This window comes from Gekko japonicus, unplaced genomic scaffold, assembly GCF_001447785.1.
Source record: "Gekko japonicus isolate JY-2015 unplaced genomic scaffold, Gekko_japonicus_V1.1 scaffold37, whole genome shotgun sequence".
In the NCBI taxonomy this organism is placed as follows: domain Eukaryota; kingdom Metazoa; phylum Chordata; class Lepidosauria; order Squamata; family Gekkonidae; genus Gekko; species Gekko japonicus.
This window is the reverse complement of record NW_015171503.1, coordinates 284,299-304,141: the sequence shown is the minus strand read 5'-3', so window position 1 is coordinate 304,141 and position 19,843 is coordinate 284,299. Positions and strand designations below refer to the sequence as shown.

General features: G+C 44.4%; 1 protein-coding gene across 1 annotated transcript in view; it reads left to right on the top strand.

Annotated features, from left to right (window-relative positions):
• The first annotated feature begins 4,816 nt into the window (after positions 1-4,816).
• The window catches only part of ACO2 (aconitase 2), a 39,089-nt gene continuing 24,062 nt past the window's right edge, over positions 4,817-19,843 (top strand). The window contains exons 1-4 of the mRNA XM_015419172.1: positions 4,817-4,879; positions 11,817-11,959; positions 13,220-13,478; positions 19,669-19,761. Of these exons, the coding sequence (XP_015274658.1) occupies positions 4,844-4,879; positions 11,817-11,959; positions 13,220-13,478; positions 19,669-19,761 (531 nt within the window). The 5' untranslated portion in view covers positions 4,817-4,843. The remainder of the gene's footprint in view (positions 4,880-11,816; positions 11,960-13,219; positions 13,479-19,668; positions 19,762-19,843) is intronic.

Below are 19,843 nucleotides of genomic sequence, written 5' to 3'. Positions count from 1 at the left end.
CAGTCTCGTGCTGCTGGAGATTTGGGGATGGAACCTGAAAAGGGCAGAGTTTGGGCAGAGGAGGGAGCCCAGCAGGGATGTAATGTCATAGAGCCCACCCTCAGATATGTGTGTTCTTCCTAAGGGGGCTGTCCTATTCTGTACCAACTGGAGTTTCCGAGCTGACTTTAAGGGCAGATTCATGCAGAGTGCATTACAATAGGCAAACTTTGATGTAACCATAGCATGAAATCACGTGACAGAATAATCAGAGTCAAGGTATGTGTGTGTGTGTGGGGGACCAGTCTGGTGTAGTGGTTAAGAGCATGGACTCTAATCTCGGAGAACCAGGTTTGATTCCCCACTCCTCCACATGCAGCTGCTGATGTGACCTTGGGTCAGTCATAATTTCTTTCAGAGCTGTTCTCTCAGGCAGTTCTTGGGAGAGCTCTCTCAGGCCACCTAACTCACAGGGTGTCTGTCATGGAAAGGGATTGTAAACTACTCTGAGACTCCTTCGGGTAGTGAAAGGTGGGGTATAAATCCAATCTCTTCTCCTAAATAAAGCAGGAAGAATGCATTTTTGCAGGTGCATTAACTTGCTTCTCCAGCAATAATGGTGGATCCAATATAACCCCCTAGGCTCTTAAATGAATCAGTGATTCCCCCCCAGCCCAAGAGGTGTGTTGCTCACCAGAAGCAAAGGTAAAAGTTATCGCAGACCAAATGCCAAAACTGATCAAACCTACATATCATTATCCATTTGTGATGGTCCATGTGAGAAAGAACAACACAGCCATGAACACCATTATACGCATTAAGGCTGACTATGAAGTTCTTGGGAGGTAGCTGAAGGGAATAGGAGCACAGGTAATATTCTCCTCAGTCCTTCCCATCAGAGGAAGAGGATCAAAGCTTGGGCAATAAGAAGGAAGAGCTTGAGCTTCTAATGCAGAAAGAGGGATGATTTAGTAGGCATTACAATGCAAAGTAATAGAGGAAAACAATAGAATGGGAAGGACTAGAGATCTCTTCAGGAAAATTGGAGAAATCAAGGGATCGTTCCAGGCAAAGCTGGCCATGATAAAGGATAAAAATGGTAGGGACCTAACAGAAGCAGAAGAGATTAGGAAAAGATGGTATAATCACTGACCTCAAGCCAGACATCCTGGAATGTGAAGTTAAATGGGCCTTAGAAAGCATTACTAACAACAAAGCTAGTTGAGGTGATGGTATCCCAGCTGAGCTATTCAAAGTCTTAAAAGATGATGCTGTTAAAGTGCTGCACTCCATTTGCCAGCAAATTTGGAAAACGCAACAGTGGCCACAGGATTGGAAAAGGTCAGTATACATTCCAATCCCAAAGAAGGGCAATGCTAATCTGTTTTCAATTCCCTTCCTAATAATTCCCAGCATAGCATTGGCCTTTTTTATTGCAGTCACACACTGTCTCGACATTTTCTCTCTCTTGGTCAGTCTTTGCTAGTTTGGACCCCATCAACGTGTATTTATAGTTAAGAGTTTTGGCTCCAATGTGCATGACCTTGCACTTGGCCACATTGAGCCCCATTTGCCAGGTTGACACCCACTTTATCCTTGACAGATCCCTTTGGAGTGCCTCACAATCCTCCCTGGTTTTTACCTCCCTGAACAACTTCGTATCATCCGCAACTTTAGCCACTTCACTGCTTACTCCCAACTCCAAATAATTAATTAACAAGTTAAAAAGCATCGGACCGAGTACTGATCCCTGCGGTAACCCACTGCTTACCACCCTCCACTGAGAGAATTGCCCATTTATACTCACTCTCTGTTTTCTATTAATTAGCCAGTTTTTGATCCACAAAAGGACTTGCCCTTTTATCCCGTGATTTTTGAGCTTACTTAGGAGCCTTTGATGAGGAACTTCATCAAAAGCTTTCTGGAAGTCAAGGTAAACGACATCTATTGGGTCCCCCTTGTCCACATGTTTGTTCACCCCCTCAAAGAACAGTAACAGGTTAGTGAGACAAGATCTTCCCTTACAGAACCCATGCTGAGTCTGCCTCAATAGTTTTTGTTCAGCAATGTGCCTACTAATTCTTTCCTTAATAATGGTTTCCACCAATTTACCCGGTATCGACGTCAGACAGACTGGCCTGTAATTTCCCAGATCTCCCCTGGAACCCTTTTTAAAGATAGGAGTGACAATAGCTACCTTCCAGACCTTAGGAATGGAGGCAGATTTTAATGAAACATTACATATTTTTGTCAGGAGATCCACAAGTTCACATCTGAGTTCTTTCAGAACTCTTGGATGTATGCCGTCCGGGCCTGGTGATTTATCAGTTTTTAAGTTGTCTATCAGTCGTAGGACCTCCTGTCTCATCACATCAATCTGACTCAGGTCTTTCAACACCCCTCCCGAAGTTAGCGGTTCTGGAGTGGGCAAGCACTTCTCATCTTCCACAGTGAAGACAGAGGCAAAAAATGCATTCAGCTTCTCAGCCATTTCCCTATCATCCTTCAGTACTCCTTTTACCCGTTGGTCATCCAAGGGCCCCACTGCCTCCCTGGCCAGTTTCCTGCTTCTAATGATCAGGGGCCTGGAGACCAAACACTGCAAAGGAAAGGCTGAGGAACTTGGGAATGTTCAGTCTGGAGAAGAGGAGATTGAAGGGGGTACATGATTGTTCTCTAAGTATCTGAAAGGCTGTCATTTAATGGAGGTTAGGGAGTTGTTGGCAGCAGAATATAGGACTCACAATAATGGGTTTAACTTATATGTGAAAAGATACCAGCTGGATATCAGGAATTTCCCCCCCCAGTAAGCGTAATGGCATCAGCTGCCTAGGGGGGTGGTGAGCTCCCCCACACTGGCAGTTTTCAAGCAGCCACTGGACAAACACTTGTCAGAGATGCTTTAGGCTGTTCCTGCATTGAGCAGGGGTTGGACTAAATGGCCTGTATGGCCACTTCCAGCTTTATGATTCTGTGACCCTATCAAAAGTGGGAAGCACAGTGTCCTTGAAGATATTCCCAAATCATAAGAACATAAGAGACGCCAATGTTGGATCAGGCCAAAGGCCCATCCAGCCCAACACTCTGTATCACACAGTGACCAGAAATACCAGGTGCCATCAGGAGGTCCACCAGTGGGGCCAGGACATTAGAAGCCCTCCCACTGTTGACCCCCCCCCCAAGCACCAAGAAGACAGAGCATCACTTGCCCCAGAGTCCCTATCTATACCTTGTGGCTAATAGCCACTGATGGACCTCTGCTCCATAAGCTTATCTAATTCCCTTTTGAAGCTGTCCATGCTTGTAGCCGCCACCACTTCCTGTGGCAGTGAATTCCAAGTGTTAATCACTCTTTGGGTGAAGAAGTACTTCCTTTTATCCGTTCTAACCCGACCGCTCAGCAATTTCATGGAGTGCCCACGAGTTCTTGTATTGTGAGAAAGGGAGAAATCCTTCAAGCCTTCTCAGTCAACATAACCTCCTTCTGGTCAGGATTCATTTTCATTTTGTTCACTTGGCACACTGGTTCAGGGACCTCTAGAGCATCACCAGGAGATTCAGTAATCAGTTTTAAGGAGTGTGAGAAGGATAAATAGAAGCAAACAGCTGCCACTATCATAATTGGTCAGTCTATGAGTTTGTTTTCTTACAAATTTGAATGGCAAAGATTATTTAAGAAACACTCCCTTTAGGCCAAAGTTTGAATCCAGTGGCACCTTTAAGATCAACAAAGTTTAATTCTGGGTTTAAGCTTTCATGTGCATGCACAAAAGCTTTTACCTGGAATTAAAATTTGTTGGTCTTAAAGGTGCCACTGGACCCAAACTTTGTTCTGTTGCTTCAGAGCAACACAGCTACACACCTGAATCTATCCCTTTAGGCCAGCTGGTGTTAAGAAATTTCTCTACAAGCACCCATCAGGGTTTCCACTGAGGAGGAGGAGGCTGTTGTAGTTAAGCTGCTGAAAAAGATAGCAGACACCAGGCTGCATCACCAGTTTGGGGAGTCCAGGATCTGATGTACGGCTGTGGATCTGTTGCCTGATAAGAATTTGCTTTGGCTTCCACCTGTATTTTACTTATACATTTATAGCTAAAGGAAACATTACAAAACCCAAATTATTACAAAATTCTCCAGTGATTTCTTTTCCAAAGGAGACCAGCCCAGGTATGTGTTACTGCCTCTGGAATTTTTCACTCTCCTTAACCCTGTTCTGACTTTTTCCTTGTGAGAAAGCATTACTATTTAACTCACAGGGTTGTTATGATGACAGAGTAGCAGGGAAGTGTATGTAGATTTTGTGTAGCTCTCATTGGATCTTGTAAAATAAATACATACCCTGGGACAAGAGCCCTGCAAAATAATTGTATGAACTTTGTTAGAAAAAGGTCCCTTAGCTTCTTTTGAAGTTTTCCAGGTACATACCATGAGTATCTGAAGGCAATACAACAAAAGGGACCCTCTAGCCCGGGGTGAGTTATTTTGGTTTTATTACCCCTATAACTTTTAACCCAAACATGGATGACTCTCAATCGAGAGCTGGAAATTTCGAATTGGTACCACTAAGACTGTAGTCTTTACAAAACGACTTCGAAAGGTGCATAGCTTGAACTTCCGACTTTCAAAACGCCGCAATGCCGAGACACACATCGTTCTATCCCGGCATGGAACACCACGAAGCTAGGGAAAGCCGTTCTCTAGATGCAAAGGCCCGCTTCCGGCCTCACTGATCTCTTCCTGCACCCAGGAGACCAAAAAAAGAAACGCGATTCGTTCCGCAGAGGCCCCGCCCACAGGGGGCACGTTATTTAAAGGCGGCACGTGACGCTATCGTAGGGCGACTTCATCTTTGTCAGTGAACAAAATGGCGCCGTACTGTGTCCTAGTCAGTCGGTTGCAGGTGAGAGCAGCGGCTGTAGCCTCGGTTGTTGGCAGAGGAGGGGACTGGGGGAGCGAGCGTGGCTCGCGGAACCGGGGGTGGAGTTTGAGGTCGGCGTGTGCCTGGCAGTGCTTGAGTCTCGGCCTTCCCGTTCCTTGCTGTAGGTCAACGTGTCTGTCCCTCGCTCCGGTCCTAGGAACAGCGAGTGGTATTCGCCCGGTAGCGGGCTAGAAAGCTCTGGCCTTGCCCATGTGCCGTTGGAGGATTCGTGCCTCCTTTGGGGCTGACGCGTGGTCTGGTGGCTACCACCCTCACGCTCAAGGTGAGGGCAAGGTGACTGGGGCTCTGCAGTGTTATTCGCAGCCATACCTGCTCGCTGTGAGGAGAGATTGACAGGCAGCTGTTCTGTGCCCTTTTGCATATGACTGAGCGCATCACTTCTTCATTTGTCTCATGCTTGTGATCTGGCTGCTGTTTTCTGGCCAGTTCAGGGGGCTCTGCAATAACTTATTTCTTTTCTAGCTCTTATTAAAGTGCTTATGGCCCCCTATGTATATTCCATTGCAATAAAATCTCCCTTTTTTGATGTATGAGAAGCTGCTTTGCTGTCTTCACCTTTTTCAGAATTCCCTCTGCAGTATTATGCACTGTATGAAGTATTCTTATTATATATTTTCTGTCTTGCATTGATCTTATTATGAATTAAAAATGGGTACATTAGAAACTCTTCCTCCCTCATGGAGGAACCCAAGGCAGGCTATATGGGGTTCCCAGGAGGTCTCTCATTCAGGCATCCATTGTGCTCATGCCTGCTTAGTTTTAGCAAGGCTGCTGCATTGTGTATCTTCTAACCATATATCTTGTGATCATATTGTGCATCACACTTGTGGCTCAGTCCCAAATGTGACTTGGAAGTCCCGTGGGGTTAGCCCCAGACAGATATGCAGAGTTTGCAGCTTTAGTGCACAAAATTGTTTAATATAACAGTTAAGATCTTGTGAGAAATATTTATCTAACTTTGCAAAAATGTTCTTATAAAATCTCTACTTTCAGCGGTAAAATGTGTAGCATTATCAATCATTTCATGGGCAGATTTGGCCCGTTGCTTAGTGAATAACCTTTCAGGGGTTGTATGGTAACTGGGGGGAAAGTTTAAAGAAGAAACATAAGTATACTTGGATTTGGGCACTCAGTGTGCATCTATCAAGCACTACTTACAAAAATGACACTTGTTAGTCAAGACTCACTGAGGCTGAATCTTGTAGACAGCAATAATGGCACTTCTTAAACATGTCACCTTTCTAGGAATAATGTCCAACACACTCTGTGTTCCATGTGTAATTTGTATTAAGCTGAATCTATATATCTAATAGCCAAGGCGCCCCCTGCATGCGGATATCTAAATCCACACATTGGGGGCACCTGGGGGGCAGGGAAATTTTCCTGCACATTTGGGGTAATCCCCAGATGTGCAGAAAAATCTAAAAACTGTAAAAAAAAACCTATAGGCAGGATACTTAAATCCCCCCCCCCAAGTAAAGGAACGTTCCCTACGCATACACAGGGAACGCTCTGAGAAGGCTTTGCCGCCACCGCCACAGGGGACGGGGGCAGAAGAAAGCGTGGCGGGCTGGCCTCGCTGCTGGGGGGGGTGAGGGGGGAGGAGAAAGCTTGGCGGGCCAGCCTCGCTGCCGCCACCATGGGGGGGAGGGAGAGGGGGAGGGAGAAGGCTGGGCTCACCTGCTGCCGTGTTTGCTGCTTCTGCAGGCCGGGAGCTGAGGGGAATACTCCCCCCGCGAGTATCACAGGTTCCGCCTCTTGTATAACACTAATTTCGGTGGTCCTGAATGACATGTTATGACCTGCCCCAAAGTGCCAGTAGGAACACAGAAGTAAAAATCCCTGTAAACATAACACTGCATAATTTATGTGGGTTGTATAGAAGAAGACAGAGTGAGCTTTCGTCTCTAGTTCCAGCTCCTGCCAACCTAGCAGTTCGAAAGCAAGAAATTGCAAGTAGATAAATAGGTACCACTTCAGTGGGAAGGTAACAGCGTTCCGTGTGCCTTGGTATTTAGTCATGCCGGCCACATGACCATGGAAACGTTTTTGGACAGCGCTGGCTCTTCGGCTTTGAAATGGAGATGAGCACTGCAACCCTAGAGTCGGACTTGACTGGCTTTCGAGCAAGGGAACCTTTACCTTTTATAGAAGAAGCTGTGGTGGCTCAAGTGGTTAAGATGCTGAACTGCAGGCTGTGGAAGGTCGGTAGGTCAGCAGTTTGAGACCCGAGTGTGCCGCATGACGGAGTGAGCTCCCGTCTCTAGTTCAAGCTCCTGCCAACCTATCAGTTCGAAAGCAAGAAATTGCAAGTAGATAAATAAGTACCACTTCAGTGGGAAGGTAACAGCGTTCCATGCACCTTGGTGTTTAGTCATGCAGGCCACATGACCACGGAAATGTCTTCGGACAGCGCTGGCTCTTCAGCTTTGAAACTGAGATGAGCACCACAACCCTAGAGTCGGATTCGACTGGCTTTCGAGCAAGGGAACCTTTACCTTTATAGAAGAAGAAGAGGAGGAGATTGGATTTATACCCCACCCTTCACTCGGAGTCTCAGAGCGGCTTACAAACTCCTTTTCCTCCCCCTCCCCACAACAGATGCCCTGTGAGGTAGGTGGGGCTGAGAGAGCTCTTTCCAGAACTGTCCTTGAGAGAACAGCTCTGGTAGAACTATGGCTTGCCCAAGTCATCCAGCAGCTGCAAGTGGAGGAGTGGGGAATCAAACCCAGTTCTCCCAGATTAGAGTCCATGCACTTAACCAAACTTCAGTCCAATAATAACTCCATTTCTACAGAACTCTAGGTAGAAAGTCCATTTATGCACCAAATAAAACATACTCCTCTTATATGGTTTGCACAAAGGAATGTTTACAAGGTACAGCCAGTATATCTTAAATGCTACAAAGATCACTAGGTCTCCAGTTTTGGAAAGTCTGATTTATTAGACTAAGTTGCTCCCTTTTTCCGTTGTGGTAGTCAAAGCAAAAGCACTGTGAAATTTTTCCCTTATGCTTGTTGGCACTACTTGAGCAGAATGAAACACTGTGATGTTTCAGAACCATCTGACTTTGTCTTGTGCACATTCCAGCCATATACTAAATACAACCATGGTTGGGAATGGAAAGCTTTTGTCATTTAGGATAGCGAAAAGCAATAAGCAATAGTGTTAATCTTTACTTGAAATATAAACAGTATTCATTAAATACTGGCAATGGTTGTCTCAGTATGAGTCCTGTAATCTCATATATGTGGGTCTGGCAGAAATTCAGAAGTAGCTATTGTTAATCCTCCATGAACGAAGTTGCTGCTACATTTTCCTTTCCCTGAACCCCTACATAAGAATATAAGAGAAGCCAATGTTGGATCAGGCCAATGGCCCATCCAGTCCAACACTCTGTCAGACAGTGGCCAAAAATACCAGGTGCCATCAGGAGGTCCATCAGTGGGGCCAGGACACTAGAAGCCCTCCCACTGTTGCCCCCCCCCCAGCACCAAGAATACAGAGCATCACTTGCCCCAGAGTTCCTATCTGTACCTTGTGCCTAATAGCCACTGATGGATCTCTGCTCCATATGTTTATCTAATTCTCTCTTGAAGCTGTCCATGCTTGTAGCCACCACCACCTCCTGTGGCAGTGAATTCCATGTGTTAGTCACTCTTTGGGTGAAGAAGTATTTCCTCTTATCTGTTCTAACCCGGCCACTCAGCAATTTCATGGAGTGCCCACGAGTTCTTGTATTGTGAGAAAGGGAGAAAAGTTCTTCTTTCTCAACCTGCTCTATCCCATGCATAATCTTATAAACCTTGATCATGTCACCCCACAGCTGTCATTTCTCCACGCTAAAGAGCCTCAACCGCTTTAACCTTTCTTCATAGGGAAAGTGTTCCAACCCTTTTATCATTCTAGTTGCCCTTTTCTGCACTTTTTCCAATGCTATAATATCCTTTTTGAGATTTGGTGACCAGAACTGTACACAGTGCTCCAAATGAGGCCGCACCATTGATTTATACAGGGGCATTATGATATTGGCTCATCTGTTTTCAGTTCCCTTCCTAATAATCCCCAGCATAGCATTGGCCTTTTTTAGTGCAGTCGCACACTGTCTCGACATTTTCAGTGAGTTATGTACTACAACTCCACATTCTCTCTCTTGGTCAGTCTCTGCCAGTTTGGACCTCATCAACATGTATTAATAGTTAGGATTTTTTGCTCCAATGTGCATCACTTTGCACTTGGCCACATTGAACCCCATTTGTCATGTTGACTCCCACTCGCCCATCCTTGACAGATCCCTTTGGAGTGCCTCACAGTCCTCCCTGCTTTTCATCACCCTGAACAACTTTGTGTCATCTGCAAATTTAGCCACTTCACTGCTTACTTCCCACTCCAAATCATTAATGAACAGGTTAAAAAGCATCGGACCAAGTACTGATCCCTGTGGTACCCCACTGCTTACTACCCTTCACTGAGAAAATTTCCCATTTATACTCACTCTCTGTTTCCTATTAATTAGCCACAAAAGGACTTGTATTTTTATCCTGTGACCATCGAGCTTACTTAGGAGCCTTTGTGTCAGGAACTTTAGGCAGGTAATCCACACACCCAGGATTCTTCAGAAGATAGATGTTTATTATGGGTACATGTATACAGCCTGTGTTAAGAATGACCTGTAATACGATGGTTACTAACTTATAGAATATTCAAACAGCCGCTCCCCCCTGCAAAGCCAATAAAGTTTTCTCATGGGCGTGGGCCCTGCCAGCAAGCAAGCAATTTAGTGCCCAAAGCAGTTACATTTCCCAGGCTTGGGGAATTACAGAAAAACGTCTTCAAGGCAATGTGCAGATAGTTGAGCGCTAGACAGAGAAGCACTGAGAACGGGAGGGAGAGAATAACCCCCCTCACATTCCAACACCATGACAGGGTTACCTGACACTTTGATGAAGAACTTTATCAAAAGCTTTCTGGAAGTCAAGGTAAAAACATCTATTGGGCCCCCCTTGTCCACATGTTTGTTCACTCCCTCAAAGAACACTTAACAGTTAGTGAGACAAGATCTTCCCTTACAGAACCCTTGCTGAGTCTGCCACAATAGTTTTTGTTCAGCAATGTGCCTACTAATTCTTTCATTAATAATAGTTTCTACCAACTTACCCGGTATTGACATCAGACTGACTGGCCTGTAATTTCCTGGATCTCCTCTGGAACCCTTTTTAAAGATGGGAGTAAGGAATGGAATGGAGGCAGATTTTAATGAAAGATTACATATTTTTTCAGGTTCATATTTGAGTTTTTTCAGAACTCTCGGATGTATGCCATCTGGGCCTGGTGATTTATCAGTTTGTAAGTTGACTATCAGTCGTAGGACCTCCTCTCTCGTCACCTCAATCTGACTCAGGGCTTTCAACACCCCTCCCAAAATCAGTGGTTCTGGAGTGGGCAAGCACTTCTCATCTTCCACAGTGAACACAGAGGCAAAACATGGATTCAACTTCTTAGCCATATCCCTATCATCCTTCAGTACTCCTTTTACCCATTGGTCATCCAAGAGCCCCAATGCCTCCCCGGCTGGTTTCCTGCTTCTAATGTATTTGAAAAAAGTTTTATTTGTTGGTCTTTATGTTTTTTGCTATATGCTCCTCCTATTCCCTTTTTGCCTGCCTGATCACAGACTTGCATTTTATTTGCCACAGCCTGTGTTCCCTTTTATCAACCTCACTGAGGCCCCGGTCACACAGGCCGGATATCGCGGGGGGGGGGGGGGGGGGGGGCTAATTGCCCCGGCGCAGTTTGATCCTTGATTACGCGATCAGACGCGCCGGCGACACACCACGGGTCCTTCCCTCGGCACTGGCGGGTAAACAAGGGACTGGAGGGGAATGCCGCGTGCCGGCGCGATCACACCACGGGCGTCTGGAGGCAACCCGTGGGAAATGTTTACTAGTTCCTTGGAGGTACTAGTTTTTTAACGTGCATTGTCAGCGGTAAGCCACGGGTGCACTCCACTTCCCAGATGTTGGGGTGTGATCGTGCCCGGATAATCCGCCCACCATCCGTGCCTCTCCCGCGGCAACTTTGTTGTGTGACTGGGGCCTGAGACTAGCTTTCCACTGCTTAAAGGAATCCTTTTTACCTTTTACAGCTTCCATTACTTCATTGTTATTAACCATGCAGGCTTTTTTCTATACCTATTTGTGCCTTTCCTAACCTGCGGTATATATTTTTTCTGAGCTTCTAGGATTGTAGTTTTAAATAGTCTCCAAGCTTCCCTCAATCCTAATGTTATCTTTTGACCTGCCCTTCAAGTCGTCAGTGGCATTTATCCCCAGGATAGTACTGTCAGAGAAGGTTGTTTAAGAGAGTAGCATGCTCAGGGACATCTAGTGAGCCTAGACTAACCATGTATTCTGGCTGAAGGTCTATGATTTCAACCTGGCTTCCATGTAGCTGAATAAGGAGGGTGTGCATTAATAGAATGCAGTGTAGTCCCCACATTTTTATAGGTGTATAGGTCCCGCGTTTGTTGCAGTCTTTACCAAATGGATTTTTGGTGAGGGTTGATGAGTATGATGTGGAAAATAAGAAATATTATAGCCTTCACTTGGAGTTTGGTATTCCCAAGGGAGATTTGTTTGGGAAGGGTCTTGATGTTGAGAGTAGGGAAAAGAGAAAATTCATACAGTGGTGCTTCTAACCTTCTGGCTACTGCAGAGAATGCCTAAATCTCCAGAAGTTCTGTTGGAGGCTGTCACTATAATTGGTGTGTGTATGGGGGTGAACTTCAGCATTCTGCAGCAACTAAAAGCAGCCACAAAAAGTTATATTGTTGTAATGTCAAGCTCTGCACCTTTTGCTAATGCAGGTAGCTAATTCATTCTTGTCTGTCTCCTTCCAGCATGCATTGAGTCAAGGTGTTCGGCGGTACCATGTCGCTCCCGTCCTGTGCCAGCGGGCCAAGGTGTCCATGAGCCAGTTTGAACCAAATGAATACGTACAGTATGAAAAGCTTGAGAAAAACATCAATATTGTTCGCAAAAGGTAAAAGTTGAACTCAAGGGAGCTGTTCATACCCAAATGTAGAGGAAATAGGCTAATAAAATTAAATTTGTATTCTGCATCTTGTCATTGCCGACGTTTACAAGTATTGTTTGAGGTCTTTGATTACTTGAATGAATGTAGTGAAAGACAGCTTTTGATTTTGGCTAGCATCCATTTTGTTTCACGCTTGGCTTCATTAGAACTGTTTGGACAAGCTGCATGGTCAGTTCCTAAACAAGTGCTTCTTTCAGAATGTTGTTGTTGTTGTTTACTACTACTAAATACCACTTTTTAAGCAGAGCAGTGAAAAATGTCTGGCGTTATTGGGAGCCAGGTATGCTTGACTGGTGCACTTCACATGGGAGTTACTTCTATTGCAGATACATTTTGGCAGCCATCTAAATTCATTCTCTTCAGTATTGGCTCTCATTTGTAGCCAATCTGAGCATGCAAATATTTGCATTAATGTGTGGAGAGAAGTCATTAGTATCCAAAGAAGCATTATCACCAAGTCTTGCCTCAGTTGAAATGTAATTTTGAGGTAATCTGCAATGTAGATTTCTTACAGGTTTCCTTCCACTCTTAAAGCCATAAGATTTGTGGTGGGTGGTCATCTCCTATGCTCTTCTTGAGCCTTTAGCCTCCATGTTTTCCTGGCAATCAGTTCTACAGCACATTGATTTCTTTGCAAATAGTCCTGGGCTGTTTGAAATTTAACCCAAAGTAGCAGTTGCGTACAAACAGATGGTCAGATGGTTCTCCTCTGTTTTAAAAGGAAGAAGCTGAAAAGTCCAGTTAAGATTACATTACAGTCCTGATTACTTAACCAAGAAAATTGGGAGTTAAATACAGGGTTGCGCATGTTTTAGAGCACAAATTGCTCCTACTGGCTTTAGCCTCTGTTAACTTCCCTCAGCACCACTGTTAATCATGGTTAAAAACTAACCGGAGTTCCCACTTAACCATGGTCTGAAGTCACTTAATCTTGTATGACTGTGTGTGGGTATTTTCACTTAATCTGAGAAGAAACATTAAAGCTTATGCAGCATCAGGATTGTCTTCTCCTTCCATGCATGTGGCTACAAACCTGTGTGTAGAATCTTGTTGGGACCCATTATGTGGATGGTACTTGGGTAGAGTAGCAGGCTTCCATGTAGAGTCCTGATTGGTTGCCCTGCAACTCTCTTAATCATGTCACATATTTAGGGGTAAGATGCTTGAGTTGAAGATGTAAAATTCCCTTTGTTTTCTCCCCAACAGGCTGGACCATCCCCTCACTTTGTCAGAGAAGATTGTATATGGCCACTTAGATGACCCTGTCAAACAGGATATTCAGAGGGGCAAGACATATCTACGTCTGCGACCAGACCGTGTAGCCATGCAGGATGCCACTGCTCAGATGGCTATGCTGCAGTTCATCAGCAGTGGATTGCCTAAAGTGGCAGTGCCCTCAACCATCCACTGTGATCACCTTATCGAAGCTCAGTTAGGTGGTGAGAAAGATCTTCGAAGAGCAAAGGTCATTATCAAACCTTTATTTACTTAAAGCCTGCAGACAAATAGTTGACTGGTTAGCTAAAATCAATACATGGAGTTCTGGTCCCTTCCCCACAGTTGTGACCCTCATAGACTACTTAGGTTTGCCAGATCCCAATGCAGCAGTGACAGTGGATGTCACAAGCAGTAGAAGTTGCCTGTTGGAGATTTAGATTTTAGATCTAGTAATCTCTTTCTTTAGCAAACTTGGGGTTGAACAGACTTCCTAGCATTCCTGTTTCCCATAACATACAGCTCTTCCTAACCTTAAGTTTTTTAGTCTCCTTTGTGCCTCAGTTTCATGTGCCACCTTCTCTTTTTCTCAAGCCCACCTACCCTTCCTTCATGTTTATTTCTCAGTTTCCTGTTCTGCATTCTTCCACTTTACCCCATGAATACCTGTCCCTTAGGTTCCCCACATCTTTGGACCTCTCTTCCAGTCCTCAGCCTGCCCTGTGTGAAATTTTACTCCCAGCCAAACTGACAACTTTCCCTTCCCTCATGGAATCTGAACTGCAAATTATTTGATTCCTTAAGCAGTGGACTTTCTACCTACTCCCATCAATTGGTGTTGGAGGTTTCACTGCAACAAACACTATACAGTACTTTATCTCAGTGCTTAACTCTGTACTTGAAGTGGCTTAAAAATCAAGGTGAAACTATACAAATATCACTGAAATAACAAAATCAACTTAAAAATTAAACTAGTCCCCAAAGCTTCCAAAATGCATTTCTAAAAAGTTAAAACTAAAAGGTCTTTTAGTACCTTAAAGACCAATAGACAAATTATGGCACATTTTGTGCACTAAATCCTGCTGCATGTGATAAAGCAAATAAATTAGTTATTCTTGGACATGCACATGTTACTAACCAAGCTGAACATACCAGCCATGTACAGTGACCTGGGGTTTCTGAAGTTAGTGGTCTCTGTTCACCTTGATCAGGCTGGTTCAAGTTATAAAAGGGCCATGGCATTGGAAAGATCATATGAACCTGGGTGACTGTCAAGTATTACATAAACATATAAGAGGCTGTAGAAATAAAAGTAGCATTCCAGGTTATTATCACCAGGGGTGGGTGGGTTGTCCAAGTATTTCAGGTTAAAGAATAGCTCTGCACATAAGGTGAATGAATCTCTCCGCCAAAAGGCTGTACAGTCTAAAGGACATGGGGAGAACAAGAAAAAAACCCCATTCCTATTGTTGCAGTTTCACTAAAGCAAAGAATACCAACTCCAAATTCTGGCTAGCCTTGTGTCATGACCCCAGGGGGTTGCCACTTCCAGTTGCCACCACTCTGGACTTCAGGTCCCTTGAGAAGGCCCAGAGTAAGCTCCCAAGCCCATCCCAAAATGCCCCTTTTTAAGCCGAGAACATAGGCGTGATGACCAGGCAGAGAACAAATGGTTTATTAACACAGTACTGGGGCAAGGAACACAAGACAAGGTGCTTTAAAAAATATAACAGTGTGTAAAGGCAAAATAAACGAATCTAACACGACTACCTAGTTCACTTAACTGGTTACTACTTCAAGGCCCACAGCCTGCCAGGCCTCCTGACTGTACTCACTGTCCCAAGTGAGGGATCTTTCTCTCAGACCAGTCCCCTCAGTTTAGCTCTGTGTGAGGCTAGACCGCAGAAGAGCAAAATAGCGCAGTTTCCTTCAGTTTAGCTCTGTGAAAGAACGCAGTTTTCCACAGCCCACAAAGTATGTAACAATCACCTCAGGGAATCCCTGGACACTAATTGGTTACAGCTGTCACGAAGCCTTATGGGGATTGTAGGCTATGTCTGCTTTCCACTGCCATGCAGGTCTCTCCTGGGACCAGGCCACACTAGGCCTTGCTCCCAGTCCTGCACAGATTATGACACCTTGCATAGTTTTTTTATGCATCAGACATTCTTCTTCCTGCTGCCTTTCTTCATCCAGTCTCTCACTCTTTGTGAGAAGGTATCTAAACATAGTATCCCAGTTTGTGTCTGTCCAAGAAAATGAAGGTTACTTGTGTCCTGCAAGCATAGGGTGGGATTCTAAGAAAGGGGTATTGGGCCAAAAGTTCAGTGTACTGAAAATCACAGCAGATTTCTAGTCCTCAGTATTCTGAACATAATAACCAAAGTAGGTGGGTGACAGCTGAAAATGTTCAGAAACCATAATGGATGCCATCTGGATTCTCCCAAGGATATGGACTGGTAAGAGGGGTGTGGCACAGTGGTTCACTTAATTTTAGTCATGGGAGAAGGCACAACAAGCAGTCCTGTACAAATTTGTTTTACCGGTATTCCTTATGTAGGTGACTATCTTTTTAGCCCACTTGACTGTTACCAGTGCATTCCCCTTTAACGGCCATATTTTTTATACTTCGGGTGAGGAGTTTCCACATTAGAAGTGATGTTCCTCACTTTGTATCTCCTGTACAAAATTCCTAAGAGAATCTTCTAGTCTGGAGTGTTCCTACTAAATAATACTCATTCCATTAATTTTTTTGACTTCCATTCTTGTGTAGATGATCTGCTTTCATTCTGGCTACTGAACGTACTGCTCTAGATGGTCATTTTTGAAGTCACAGGCATACCACCCCCATTCCACCATCTGCTTCTTGACTAGGACAAATAAAGGTCCAGCCTCTGCTGTCTAGGTTCCATTCCTGATGTAGCTATTTGGCATTGAAAAATTATGGCTGTCCAGGCAACAGGGCTCTGATCTTGGCACATGAATAAGGACTGTTCAGCCATCATTTATTGGCTTAATTTGAAGCAAATAAGGTTTGCAAAGCTGCTAGTCTTGCTGGAATCTTCAGCAGTTTTGAGGAGGAACAATTTTTCTGTCTTCAGGTGTTTGTTCCTTCACGTAATGTCCTTGAAGTGATGGCATGTCAAGACAGCTAATAATTTCTTGCACCATCTCTTTCACTGGTGCTCTTAAGAGTACCTGGGATACAATGCATCTCTTCTCCATCACAAACAAAATTAATGTAGTAAAGTATTTAGTGAAAGTAGTGTTAGTTTGACTGCTGATCAGAATAAATCAGCATAATAAATACGAGCTGTAGAAAGAGGCTCTGGGCGGGTGTCCCGGCCTTGGACACTCAGTGTCAATTTGCTGTGGCGACCTCAGCAGGGTATAAGGACAATGAGTCTACCATTTTCTCCAGAGGAACTGATCTCTGCTACCTAAAGAACAGCTGTAATTTTGAGTGATCTCCATGTGATGGCAATGATGGTTCCCCAGAAGGGAGTGGTTGGTTTGGAGAGTGGAGTCTATGGCTTTGGAAGTGTCCGAGGTCCCACTCCTCCTCACCCTCTCCAGGCTCCATCCCTCTCATCTCCAGGAATTTCCCCCCTGGAGTTGGCAACCCTATCTCCTTCCCAGCCAATCATCAACCTACCTTTATTTCCCCCTCTTCAGCTTTCCACCCCCCACGCACCTGCAGCCTCTCCCGTGCTCTGAAGCCCTGACTGCTACGTCACATTGGCTGTCATACAGAGGCCACCTCAGCAGCATATAAGGATACAGAGCCCACCATTTTCTCCAGGGGAACTGATCTCTGCCATCTGGAAAGCAGTTGTAATTCTGAGTGATCTCCAGCCCTCACCTGGAGATTGGACACATTTTACCTCAGAACAGCAAACTGTTTAGAATGTTAGAGGCAAAAGCCAATCAAGTCGCATATGCAAACGACCTCTGTGTTCCGAGGCAGAGGCCAATGAGGCTGCATATGCAAATAACCTGACTGGCTATGGGGGCGAGGGGAACAGCAAAATGTTTAGAATGTTGGAGGCAGGACTCAGGTAAAGTTGAAAGGTGGGGGGAAAGGGAAGGCCTGGACATCTCTTTGGATAGAGTTTAGAGTTACTATCATACTTAAATTGTCAAATACAAGTGCAATTGTGTTTTAGTGTAGTACTGCACTTACATTATCTAGTTAACAACATGTTGTATCAATACTGAAAAATATTATGTACTGTTTGAAACTGTTTGAAAATCTTTGAAAATGTTATGGAATGTATGTACTGAAGTTTGCTAAAAACCAATAAAACATTAATTATAAAAGCCCTAAAAAATTATAACTGATCTCCAGACTACAGAGATCAGTCCCCATGGAGAAAATGGTTGCTTTGGAGGGTGCACTATGGCATTATACCTTACTGAAGTCCTTCAACAAACCTGGCCCTTCCTTTAGTATTTCCAAACTCCAGGCAGCACCTGGAGATCTCCAAGATCTGGAGAAAATGGCTGCTTTGGGCAGTGGACTCTATGACATTATACCCTGCTGAGGTCCCTCCCCACCTCAAACCCTGCCCTCCCCAGGCTCTACCGCTCAATCTACAGGTATTTCCCAACCCAAAGTTGGCAACCCTGTAACTGGCTATGGAACTTGAAACCCAGAAAACATGGCATGTGGCTCTCCTCCCATACTATCCCCTTGGAGCAGCAAAATGACTTGAGACAGCCCTGCCTTATAGCTAAGCAGAAGGAAATAAACATGGCTCGCCTCCCTCTATCTTCTGCTTCCCTCTGCTGCCCCACCAGCCACAGCCGGGACATACACCTGGAGCCTTTTCGTAGAACTTGTTGTATTTCTTCCCACAATGGGCCTTACTCCTAGTATTTTATAATTACAGTTGCGCAGCTTCATTTAATGACAACAGTCTTTTCAAGACTTTTGCAATTGGTGTCTGATTCAGTATAATATATATAGGATTTCATTCCTCAGCACTATGTTGTATTTTCTTCAGATAACCAAACACTGTTCCTCCCCCCGCCCCAGGCCTGAAAGTGTCTTTTGCTTTAGTAAATAAAAGGACAACCCTTACATAATATTGAAAACCTTCAAACTGATGGCTTCTCAAAGTCCTCTGCCATTAAAACGAGTAGTCCTGATAGGATCTAAGCCTAAACGTCTCTCTAGCATGAATGGAGCAGAATTTGCAGATGTCACCTTTCTGTCTCCTCCTATAGCTTGCTTTGTCCTTTGAAATCATGTCCATGTGAGTTGATGGACTGCAGGGAACAGTATAGGTTACGAAGTGGGGGTCTATGGTCAAGTGGGATTTGGTAAAAATCACGCCATTCCCCCCCCCCCCCTTTTTTGTGCTGGCAGATTGGCTTTGTACCAGTAGAAAACACAGTTAAGATCTAAGCCTCCATTTTGTTGAAGGCATTGATTCTGAATGAGAATAAGACTGTTGATCTCAAGGGAGTTAATCTAATAAGCATTGGAATTGTAGCTTCAGTTTTCTCATCTGCAAAATAAATATGGAATATGTGAGTCTCAGGGAGACTGAGGGATAGAAAGTACTACATAATACAAGAAGAAATGTGACTGTAAGATAACAGTTTAAATGAAAACAGGGAAACTTGTTAAAGTGGCTTTTGCTTAATATTTGATGTACCACATTATCTACAAGTTGTGCTGAGAACTGGGCATTCTCTGTGACATTGCAACAAATCCTGGAGTGTGCTTCTTGGAGTTACAGCCAAATTAATTGATTGTCTGAGCTGACGGTCCCCAGTGTGGTCCCCATGGACACCATGGCGCCTGCTGACACCTTTTTAGGTGTTTTCAGGAAGTGGGTGGGGCCAGGTAAGGCTTTTGATTGGCTTTGTAGATTTTTGTAAATGTTGCCTTGGCAGCAGCTGCCAGCACAGCACAAGGATCTACGCTGTGCTACTGAAGTTAAGCCATGGCAGCCATTTTGTGGCGGGCTCTGCTTCCTGTGGCAGTCATTTTGTCGCTGTGCCCACCGTGCCTTGTCAGAATTCCAAATGTGCCCATAAGCTCAAACAGGTTGGCGACCCCTGCTCTGAGCCATCATTTAAGTTGCCTCTGTAGTCAAGCCAGCCCTCCTAAATCAAATAAGCCTAAAATAGAATGCCTTTTTACATGCAGGTTAAGCCTGGTGTAGAAGTCACTTTATGAATTCCATATGGAAAACGGATTTATTAGTCTTTCAAGAATGGAAAGATACCTTTTATTTTATTTTAAAATGTATGTTTTGCTAAATCTGCTTGAAACAGCTACATTGTCATTGTCCTTTTGACCGTTTACCCTCAAAAGTATATGTATGGAGTAAAATTGAGGATGAATGTATAGTGAGGGGTGGTTGGCCTCTAGTTCTGTGAAAATTAGAAATCTCAACTCTTTACTGCTGTGCTTTGTGTACAAACAGGAAATTAACCAAGAAGTTTACAACTTCCTAGCCACAGCAGGTGCCAAATATGGAGTTGGTTTCTGGAAACCTGGATCTGGAATCATTCATCAGGTAAACTCTTCCCTTCCCAATGGCCAGGAGAGGACACTCTCTCTCTTTGAGACAGGGCTTTCTTTGCTGTGTGGCTTTCCTT